At 44.6% G+C, this 12,099-nt stretch overlaps 1 protein-coding gene across 8 annotated transcripts in view; it reads left to right on the top strand.

Moving 5' to 3' along the window:
* Window positions 1-12,099, top strand: part of DUS2 (dihydrouridine synthase 2) — a 1,012,599-nt gene that overhangs the window by 758,326 nt on the left and 242,174 nt on the right. For all 8 annotated transcript variants that reach the window (XM_077457206.1, XM_077457175.1, XM_077457217.1 and 5 more), the window contains one exon: window positions 1,375-1,496. In XM_077457206.1, coding sequence (XP_077313332.1) covers window positions 1,375-1,496 — 122 coding nt within the window. The remainder of the gene's footprint in view (window positions 1-1,374; window positions 1,497-12,099) is intronic.

The raw sequence follows: 12,099 nt of genomic DNA, 5'->3' as shown, positions 1-12,099 counted from the left end.
CCCAGACAGAACAAGGAGCACATGGGGGAGCTAGAGGGGGACCCGGACAGAACTAGAAGCACTTGGGGGAACCAGGGGAGGACATAAGGGGATGATTGGTGTGTGTGTGGGGGGGGGGGGGGTATAGCATTCAATATAACATCTGACAGCTGTGGGATGGAGATGAGAAGCGTCTGTCCGCTGATTTATGGAAAGCTATACAGAGAGATTGGTGCTTGTACCTCCCCCCACCGCTGCACCGATCATCTGTGAGGCTGCCCGTTATGCTGAGGATGCCTGGCCCCATACAACAGGTATCGGATTAGGCATTGGGGCATTTGCACAAGTTCCGATACTTGTGCAAATGCTTGGTATCGGCACTGATACTAGTATAGATAACGGAGCAACTTTAGTTTTAAACTCCTGATATTTCAGCAAAGTCCCCCCACCCCCACCCCCCATCAGGATTTTTAAAAAAAAGTAATATTAAAAAAATAAAAATGTAATAAAAAAATTAAATTGTAAAAAATATAAATCAAAAACTAATTTCTGGCCATGGCAATGCACATGTAACCACACATACTGGATGCAAACTGAGCCCCTCATACATCATACCCATGTAACAACATGGATGTACAGTTACCTGCATACAGCTGTGGCATCTTTGGTTTGTACAGGCTGCTGCCAATGATGTATGCAAACACCTGTGTCTTCTATGTGCACACATATTCTCCTTTTAATATTATATCTTAATCATGTGATTAAGAAGGACTATAAATATTGGGGTATGTTCCTGTAACTCATTTGAGCTGAGGAAACTATGTGGACGAGTGGCTAGGTGTTTTCAACATTAGAAATTAAAGTGGTTGTAAACCCTTTTTTTAAACTTTATGCTACAGGTAAGCCTATATTAAGGCTTACCTGTAGCTAACCAGGATATCTCCTAAACCTGCATAGTTTAGGAGATATCCCCTGTCCCTGATGACATTGGCACATGTGCACTAGAGCAAACTGACGCAATGGCACCTATGTGCCGCTGCATTAGTCTGCATGCCGTTACAGGTGTCTCCTGCGCGCATTCACGAGAGTGACGTCATCGCGGCTCCGGACAATCACAGCGCTGGAGCCGCCATACCCGGAAGTAATTCCGGGGCGACATGTCAGCAGCCGGAGGGGGAGACAAGGATGGCTTCAATCTGAGCTAAGTAATACGTATTAAGCTAGTATGCTATGCATACTAGCTCATTATGCTTTAGTCTTGCAGGTTGTCTTTTTGTTTTGTTTTTTTATTTTTTAAAGGGTTTATTGAGGGTTTACCTCCTCTTTAAGTCTAGCTAAATGTGACTTAACTTCTGCTAGTCTGATTCTGTTGTTTTTTATGTTTTCTTTAATCAGGCAGTGCGCTATGATAACCATTACACCAATACAAAATACTGCTTGTGTCAAATGTTACGGGACCAGCTAGAATCTTCTTTGGGCAAAAAGCTTCATGCTGCACAATCTACCAAGGAAATTTGGTAAGTACAGTGTTTTAAAAGTATTATACTTTACAAAATAGCAGATGGAATATGCCTTTGTAATGTTCATCAACACACCAGCATCATTTTCATATCTGTCTGGAACAACTAATTGATAGCTCTTCAATTGTTAACACATTAGCTACTTTTTTTTATTGATTACGGTCTTTCCCTTTAGATTTTTTTAAACCCGGGTAATTGAAGTACATCGAGTAGTTGTTGCTAACCATCAGTTCAAGAGCTGCCTTTTCTTCGCATTACCACACTGCATTATTTGAAAAGAAAAATGTAGAAGCACAGTGCACCCAAAACACTGTACAGCTTCACCTTAGATCCACTGCAATCCCCTGCTGTATCCCAGTATACAGAGTTTTTCAAAAATAATATCAGATCTATAACCTTTGGGTATAGTTTTGTAAGAAATTGGCCATCTGAAATGTACACATAAATGTTTTCTAGCAATGAGAGCTTCAACACTTTTTTGGATTTTTTGGGGTAATTCCTTTTTATGTTAAAGGGAAGGAGGGAAAGGAAAGGTATCAGGAGGCAGAAATGCTGCCAGCATCAACAGTAACCACAGAACAAGACATGCAACTGTTTAGTCTTTTTCTTAGTTTATCAGATATAAAATGAATTATTTTATTTTATTTTGTTCTGGTAGTCCTTTTGATCCAGGCCTGAATCGGGTTAATAAAAGCCAGCTGGTCAATAGAGTCTGCAGACATGCAAATCCTCTTCTCGGTCACAAATCACAAATTATATTGGCAAGAGGGCACGCCAGTACTTAGAGCACATAATAGGCCAGCAGCAGTCAGGGGTACATCCTAGGAACCCAGTAGTCCATAGTATCATCACCTGTAAGCATTTTTGGTGACAGCTTTGCCATCCCTGCCCATGTTTGCATGACCAGGAAAGGGACATCTTTAGCAGGGAAAAAAGTATGTAGAAAGTATTAGGCTACAGTCATATGAGCAATTAGAACACCCTGTGATTTCCAGCAGAAAGAATCTGTGAAAATCTGCAAATGGAATGACAGGTGTGTGCGAAGAGCTGCAGTGGAATGAGAAACTGATGGTGGCCGCATCTACTCCTGACTTGTTTGCACAGCTAGTGATTACCTACAGTGATCATGACTGGATGCACACAGAATGTGTCTAGCCATGATCGCCACAAGTTATCACTGGCTGTGCAAACAGCTTTGCATAGCTGTGGCCACCATCAGCCTGTGATTGCATTGTGTGGGCTAAGTGGCCCTTTGCACACATCTGTTATTTGAAACGCAGGATGTACACAAGTAGAGAGAAAAACAGGTGCAGTGGCCCCAATACTGTACAGTAGTATTAAAATCAAACACTTTATTTAAAAAATTGTATGTTGCACTCACAAAAGCAAGTAGGAGACAGGCAGAAGGAACCAGATTCACATCATCGGGGCTCAGCGTCCAAACATGAGGGAAGCCATTAGGGGAAAGCCAAATTGCTGGTGAAGGGTGCCGGTTGTCGTTGTATAGAAGCCAAGACTCATCAATCCAATCGGAAAATGGCCACGGTGACCGGGAACGTCCTCCTCCACCTGGTGCTGATGTCACTCAGGAGCATGTGCAGTCAGTGAATGTGTGTTCAGGCGTATCTGCCTCTTCATCAGCATGATTGGCTATGGCTACCTACTCATAAATAAGGGAAAAGTAACTTGCCAATACAAGGCCTCAAGTGGCTGGGAGTGCAATAGCAGCACACTCAGAAGCTCCAAGGACTCGTTGGCAAGTTAACCATATGTATACCAAAATGTTTACCTGATGGCATATGTAACAAGGCCTTATACCAAAATATAAAATGTGTAAGATAATACAGAAGCTTTTATAGGTGTCCCTTAAGAGTTTCACTGCCAAGTCCGTCTGAACAAAAACATAGCTCTGATTAGCGGCTAACAAGCCACTGAGTTATTCAGCTAAAATGACAACCCCACCCTCCACCGCTGAGGCCTCTCCACTTGTCACCTGCTGCTTCCTTCCCTCTTGCACTGCCTAAATTTATTGCTCTGTCCTGTCGTGGAAAAATTCCCTTTGGCTTTGTACGCAAATCCACACCGTGCCAAAATATGCACTTCCAGCATCTAGATGCACACAAAACAATTCCTTTGTGCTTAAAAGCACATTTGTATCAACTCTTTGGTACAAGAAAATTGAAGTAATTCATAGCACCAGGTAGAATTGGGAACAATGCTGCTTCAAGCTGCAATCTCAAGCTTCTGTCCCTGGAATACAGACCCTTGGGCTTTTTATTTATCAGAAAACAAAAGAATGGCAAACAGGAAGTGATTGGCTACAGCCAATCACTTCCTCAGTACAAAATGACATCACAGGAAAAGACAAACAGTAAAGGGGAGGGCACTCACAGGCGGGAAAGGAGGAGGAAGTGCACATGCCCCCTCTTAGTCAGCATGCAGCCCACCCAGTACTGTTCAAAGTAAGCAGTATCTAGTAAGCTCAATCTACTGGTTCTTACAGGCTTGAGACATTCTGCTGTGACATTGCTACTGCTGTTGTCAATATACGGTACAAGTTCACTGACAAGGCAGATATCAATGTCCTCTTATTAAAGATGATATGTATCCAAAAGGGATAGCGTAGCCACACAGAGATAAAATAATAGGTTTCTCTCATTATGCAGACTTTACATCTCTAATGCTCATAGTCATTTGAAGGCAAGAAGCCCAGTGCATTGCGCTTGGTACCTACAAACCAACAAACAGACACAGAGAACGCGTCTCAAATCCCATGAGAAGGTTTTCATACTGACCGTTTTTACCACTGGTCTCGATTCAACCCAAGTGCACTCTGCTAGAGCGCTCCTCGATTAAATCAGACACAGGGAGACAGATGAGAATCTATAAAACACACATCTTAGAATAAAATGTCCACTGGTCGCATGCGCAAAGCTCGACATGACGGACGTTCCTCACTAGAGCTCCGTATTCTCCACCGCGATTCCAGGACATAATCAGCCACTCACAGCGGGATCACTGCCTCACACTTGTTGGGACTGCCTCCCGGGATGGTTCTCACGGGCCACCGCAACAAAACCAAGCCAAAACCCATCAAGGAGGCACTCGCACAAGCCTCATCCAAGATGGCGGTGAAAGCTCAAGCCTTGTCCCAGGGACACAGCACTCCTCCGGGTATAGCAGAACCACACAGCGGTGACGAGGAGGACAGCGAATCTAACCTGGAGGACTCACCGACTCTGCCACTCTCAGGTATGTCACAGACTGACTTTCTTACACACATGGAGTCCATACTCAAGAAAGCCCTGAAAATTACCTCTGACCAAATCACCAATAAGCTGACATGCGAAATACACAAACTCAGACAGCGTACTGCTGACCTAGAAACACGGGCAGATGATATGGAGCTTACACTTCGGGAACATGCCCAGGAACAAGCAGCCCTTCGTGAGGAGAACGTCACGCTGCTTTTGCACCTGGAGGACGTGGAGAATCGATCCCGCAGTTCAAACCTGCGTCTCCGCGGCGTCCCGGAATCTGTAGTTGACTTACAATCATTTACAACTGCTTTATTTCAAGAGCTCTCTTCATCGATTCCAATCGAGCGCCTTGAGTTTGATAGAATTCACAGGGCACTCACCGGCCGACAAACTGCTGATCCACCACGTGACATCATTGTTAAACTCCATTTCTTTAAAACAAAAGAGCAGCTCCTCTTAGCAGTCCGCAATAAAGACACTCTCAATTTTCAGGGCCACTCATACCAACTGTTTACAGATCTGGCGCCCCTCACAATTGCAAAGTGCCGTGCCATGAATCTGCAACTGCAAGTCCTTATGCAGCACCAAATTAAATATATGTGGCATTTCCCGTTCGCTCTTCAATTCACCTACACAACAACACTCATGCACATCCTCAGAAGCCCTGCAACGTCTCCTTGAAGCTCTTCACCCGGCCCCCCCAGCCCAGCAATCAGAGACTGCACTACCTCCCACCCCGGCTCGCCTAACCTCGTATCCCTATGTGGTTACACCTAAACGAGATCTCCGCGAGCAACAGACCCCAGCCTCCACCCGGAAAGGCACCCCATCGCGAGCCCTTGCAGTGAGCTATGTTAGCCCTAAGGTATTTGTACCTCGCTGAACTGTCCAAGATTCGTCCCCATCTTTTCTCACTTCTCGGTTGTCCCCAGGAAACTTGTTACACCAATACGACTAACTCACCCCATCTCAAAGTTTTTTCCATTTGCTTTTTTTGTTGTTGTTGTGCTGTAGCTTATTCTGAAGCTATGCATTGCTACTAAGGTGGTAACAATACTTGTCTACTTTAGGTTATCTTGCTTAACGGTTGTAGTTCGTGAGCATCTAATACCTAGATGCTAGTCTTCTCCAAAGTTATGAGACTTTTCGAAATTGAATGTTACCACCAAGTGTTTTCTGGACACTATAGTCCAAAGTTGTGAAGCCTATAGCCATTTTGTTTGTGCTCTGTCTGCACTTCCACCCTCATCATTGCTATTTACGTGTAAATGTCTGCTTTTGAACATTGATTAGCTACATTTCAAACCCCCCTTCTACTCCTTCCCACATCCTTCCCTACTTTCTTTCCCCTCTTTCAGTCCCCCCCTTTTCCCCACCCTTTTCTCTCTTCCTCCCCCCCCTTCCCCCCTTCCTCCCCTCTTACCCTTACTTTCCTGCTCTCTCCCCCCTACCCCCATCATTCCTCCTCCCTCACCCCCCTTCCCCTTCCCTACTTCCCTCTCCCCTTTCCCTCCCCTTCCCCCTTTTTTTGTTTTGTTAAGAGGGTCATGCAGACTTCATACATACTGTTAAATGTTATTAAGTTAATGCTCTCTAACATTTGGGTCATTTCATATTGTATTGTTTTATAAGCTGATCCCAACGAAGATAGTTTATTTTCCCTGGTGTGTGGCAGGGAACAGTCACTGCTCCCCCCCTAAAACAGTGCACCTTCTCTTTGGCTGGTTTTCTGGCTATGGAGTCTGTGCACTTAAAGGTCGGGTGATTCAGTTTAACCTGTCTCGCAACAACTGCACTCTGCCTCGCTTTACGTGAATTCTTCTTCTCTCTCTTTTTCTTTTCTTCCCTCTTCTACTTCTGCTCCGCTGTCACCCCCACTCTCCTTCTTGGTCGGTTGGCCCGGGCGGGTCCTGGATTCGGTAATAATGACCTACCTCAAACTAACATATGGCCCCCCTGAACGTTTTATCGCTAAATGTTAAGGGGCTCAACTCCCCTAATAAACGTGTCAAGGCATTTCGCTCATTTGTATCCTTAAAAGCCAGCAGTGGCTTTGCAGGAGACCCACTTTTCCTCCCATAGTACCCCTAATTGTTTTCAGCAATAAATATCCCCTAGTATATACCGCCTCTGCAGCTATAAAGCAAAGGGGTATCCTTCTGGCTTTCCACCGCTTTTTCCCATTTACCCTCACCTCCGAAATTAAGGACCCAGAAGGCCACTACATAATCTTAGTAGGCTTTCTTCAGGAAACAGAAACCACCACATCACTATCCCATTTTTCTCCCACCTCTTTCAAGTAATCAGAACCCATTTGAAAGGTACTTTGCTCATGTGTGGTGACTTAGTGATCCATCCACATCTTGATAAATCCCCTTAATCCCTGGAACACTGCGCAATTTCAGCCCAATTCCGATCCCAGCTGCAGCAGGCTTCATTATATACCTGGAGGGAATGTAACCCCCTGAAGAAAAATTACTCCTTTTACTCTAACCCCCACAAGTCATTTTCCGGAATCGACCATATCTTCATCCCCATTGCATCCTCCCGAATACTAATTCAATCCCACATACACCCTATTTCCTGGTCTGACCACTGCGTAGTGATCACCACTATTTCCTCACTTATACCCCAATCTAAAGACAGATCTTGGTGTATGAATGATAAATATTTACTAACCAATCATTCTGCTTTGACATAGAGCTAGCGTTAAAGGATTACCTCCAGCATAACAATATACCAGAGATCTCCCCTATCCTCCTATGGGAGGCTTATAAACATGTAATCCATAGCGAAAATGTATTTCTACCGCCACATATCTCAAAAAAGGTAGAACAGAGAGACTACAGCAACTAGAAGCAGAATTTCAGCACCAATTTTTGCAGTTCCAATCTGCCCCGTCTGAAGCCAATAAAACAGCCATGGAGAAGTCTAAATTAGAATTAGACCTCCTATTAGCAGAAGCAGCAGACAAGACCATCCATAGAGCTAGCCATACTATCTATACGAAAGCTAATAAGCCTGACAATTTTCTGGCATTGCGCCTCAGGCACCCCTAACGAGCCTAGAAACCAATTAGACTTTAGCTAGATAAAGATATCCTCACAAGTAATCTAGTCAAAGTGGATACGAATTCAGTAAAAGGTTGGCTAAACTATATGAATCTGCAACTCCCTTTCCCCAGGAAATAGCTGAAACACTGTTTCATGATCTTCTGATTCCCACGCTATCCGCCGCAAACCGTAAATCAATTGAAGCCCAGATTTTGCCCCAAGAGGTGCTGCAAGCCATCAAGATTTTGAAACCCCATAAGAGACCTGGCCCCCGATGGACTAACCAGCTTATATTATAAAAAAAATTTGCCCCTCTCCTAGCGAGCTCATTTAATACTCTACTAAAAGGTGGGTCCTTTGGCGGAGACACGTTGATGGCCATTGTATCTATGAATGAATGAATGAATGAAATACTTGTATAGCGCACAATGCGAACTGAATCGCCTCTAGGCGCTGTGGCGAGCTTTGATCATCTGCTAAAAGAGGAAGGTCTTGAGTTTTTTCCTAAAAGCCAGGTGATTTTCTTCCAGGCAGATGTTGATTGGTAGAGCATTCCATAGCCGAGGCCCTTGGACAGTGAATCTCCGATCACCCTTGGATTTATACCGGGCTTTGGGCACGTGGAGGAGGTTTTTGTTGGCTGATCGAAGACTGCGGTTTGGTGTGTAATGTTTTATTTTCTCCATTAGGTATTGCGGAGCTTCTCTATGCACGCATTTGTTTGTGAGGCAAAGGGTCTTGAACGTAATCCGATTTTTTACGGTTAGCCAATGTAAGCTCCTCAGCGAAGGAGAGATGGATTCCCAGGGTTTTTTTACTGTTATCAGTCTTGCCGCCGTGTTTTGGATCAGTTGTAATCGCGCAAGTTGATATTGTGGTAATCCTATGTAAAGCGAGTTTGCGTAGTCTAGTCGTGAATTAATGATTGTTCCAACTACCACTGCTTTGTCATTCTTTGGGATAAAAGGGATGAGTCTGCGAAGCATGCGCAGCAGATGGTGAGATCCACTGACTACAGATCCTATTTGCGCATCCATTGACATTTGTGCGTCTAAAATAACCCCGAGACTCTTCGCTTTGGTCTTTGGGGAGATAGTCTGCCCAAAGACGGTTGGTGGAGACCAGGAGGTTTTGGTTGCGGGCTTATGATTTGGGTGTAAGATAAAAAGCTCTGTCTTTGGTTCAGCTAGAGGGAGTTGGTGGTCATCCAGTCCTCTATTGATTTGAGGCAGTTTTCAAGTTGTTGTTGGTGATCTTTTTTTCCATTGATCCGGAAATAAAGTTGCGTGTCATCAGCGTAAGAGTGGAAGCAGAGATCTGAGCATCTGATGATTTGAAGGAGTGGGCGAATGTAAATGTTGAAGAGAACGGGTGACAACGGAGAGCCTTGAGGGACTCCGCAGGTGACTGCCCGAGTTTCGGAGAGGAATTTTCCTAGTTTCACTGTCTGTGACCGATTTCCTAGGAAGGACGCGAACCATTGGAGATCTATGTCTTGGACTCCGGCTACTTCTGTGAGGCGGACGAGTAGAGTATTGTGATCTACTGTATCAAACGCTGCACTTAGGTCTAGCAGTACGAGGAGACACGGCTCTCCGTCATCTGCTGCTTCGAGGGTGTCATCCCAAATCTTGAGGAGAGCTGTTTCTGTTCCATGACCCGGGCGGAAGCCTGATTGCAACGGGTCCAGGAGTTTGTGAGTATCCAGGTGAAGTTGTAGCTGATGTACTACAGCTTTCTCCATGATCTTAGAAATGGTGTTGAGGCTTGTAATCGGCCTACGGTTGTTTGGATCCTGAGGGTCCAGGTTTGGTTTCTTGAGTAGAGGTTTGACGATGCCTTGTTTGAGGATGCTGGGAACAATCCCTTTGTGGAATGATCGGTTTATGAGGTGGGTTATGGTTGGAGCCACGATGTCGGAGCATTCTTTCAGTAGTTTTGTGGGGATGATGTCAATAGGTGAGGTACTGTCACGCAGTTTATTAATGATGTTTTTTGCGGTGTCTACGGTAATTGGGGATAGTGAAAATTTTGGCGGTTGCGGTATGTTGGTGCAGACATCCTCTTTATGTATTTGCTGGCTGAGGTTGGATGTTTTCTTCTGACAAATTGTTTCCCTGATGGTTTTGACTTTATCGATGAAAAAATCCGACAGTTTGTCACAGTAATCCTGGGATTCGCTTTCTGGGGGTTCTAGGCACACCGGATTCATTGATTGATTAACCAGTTTAAACAGTTCCCGTGGTTGGTTTGTGGCCGTTGAGATTGTATATGAGAAGTGGTCCTTTTTGGCTTTGAAGATTGCTTTCCGATAATTCTCTGTGAGACCTTTGTAGTTAAATAGGTTTTCCTCGGTGGGATTTCTTCTCCATGTTCTTTCCGCTCTTTTGCGTTCTTGCTTTAGTACGGAGAGGGAGCTATTAAACCATCCAGCATTTTTCTTCCTGATGAGTGCCCTGCATTTTGGTGCTACCGAGTCTGCTGATTGCAGTAATGCCTTGTTCAGGGAGTTGAGTGTTTCCTCCGTAGAGTGGTTTAAGGTTATTGTAGATATCTTTTTGGACAGAGTGGTTTTAAAGGCTTCGGAGTACAGTTTTTTATGCGATCTGGTCCAGTGCGTTGTTACAGGTTTCCGTTTTGCGTTGGTGATCTATGATTCCCAAGCCCAACACTGACAACACACTCTGGTCCATTTATAGACCCATTTCATTGTTAAATGTCGACATTAAAATTCTAGCAAAAATTTTAGCTCTACGTTTGAATCCATTTATCAGCGGGTTGATCCATAAAGCTCAGATGGGCTTTATTCCCAAGCGACAAGCCAGTGACAACATACGCTGTGTTATTCTTCTGCAGCATTTGGCCAGATCACGAAACATACCTATGCACCTTCTATCTCTTTATATACGTAAGGCTTTTGATACGGTATCCTGGCCATATTACAACGCTGGGGATTCAGCCCACATTTCCTTCAGTGGATAGACACTTTATATACCCACCCAAAAGCATACGTTAGATACTCTGGTTTTTGTTCAGATAAATTCCCAATTGAACGTGGAACCAGGCAGGGGTGTCCCCTACCCCCTCTAATTTTTGTGCTCGCTATTGAGCCCCTCACGGCCCTGATTAGATCGAACCCGGATATGTGCGGACTGGAAATAGCCTCAACATCGCATAAACTATGTCTCTTCGCTGATGACGCCCTTCTATTTATTACCTCACCCCACACCACTTTACCGAACCTCTTTCAAGTGCTAGACAAATGTGCTAGAGTCATAGGCCTTGAAGTGAACCAAACCAAATCTAAGGCCCTCGATGTGTCTCTGCCAGAGGATCTACTCAAACAACTACATGAACATTTTCCCTTCCAGTGGTCCACATCCTCCATACCATACCTAGGAATAAAGTTGACTAGCAACCCAGCCCAACTATTTCAAGCAAATTACCTCCCCATGTTACGTAGTCTCTCATCCCTCCTTGCTTTCTGGCAGCCCCTATGTGTTTCCTGGTTGGGACGGGTGGCGGCCGTGAAAATGTTTTTATTACCCAAACTGCTATACCTATATAGAGTACTCCCAGTAGTGATCCCATCATACTTTCATAGGGTCATACAGAACCAAACCTTCATATATCTGGGGAAAGACAAAGCCTAGAGTCTCTAGACAAATTATTTTCCGCCACAATACAAGAGGGGGCCTGGGAGTGCCAAATTTTAGGAACTACTTTTACGCTGTCCAGCTGTCCTAAATTGCTCTTTATCATGTGAAGACAGAAATCCCCATATGGGTTAGCCTGGAAGCTGTGGAAGCCCATCCCATAACTGTTTCAAATCTACTTTGGTTGCCCCCCCCCCCCCCAGGCGCGTAGATCACTAACCAATCCTATTATCCAACATTCCCTCAAAATCTGGGATAAAGTATGCGTTCCTTTTAAATTAAAATCTCCACACTTACCCCTACTTTCATTCTTAGGCCACCCTTACTTCTACCCAGCCTTTGTGGAACCCACTGCATTTTCAGCCTGGTCTCGTGTGGGCCTGGTTCGCATGTGCGACCTGACCTTGAGCAAATCCTTTATTACGTTTACAGCCCTACAAGCTCAGGCACAGCTGCCCCACAAGGAGTGTTTCCGCTACCTCCAAATAACCCACTTCCTCCAGCCCATGATAAAAACCTGTACGGATTTCAATCAATTATCCCAGTTTGAAAGCATATGCACCTCTGACCCACATGCCCCAGGAATTATTTCACGTCTTTACATCCACTTATCTTCTACATCAGATGATCC

This window comes from Lithobates pipiens, unplaced genomic scaffold, assembly GCF_037356315.1.
Source record: "Lithobates pipiens isolate NorthernLeopardFrog02 unplaced genomic scaffold, aLitPip1_a1.2 Scaffold_10, whole genome shotgun sequence".
In the NCBI taxonomy this organism is placed as follows: domain Eukaryota; kingdom Metazoa; phylum Chordata; class Amphibia; order Anura; family Ranidae; genus Lithobates; species Lithobates pipiens.
This window is presented reverse-complemented; position numbering and strand designations above follow the sequence as displayed.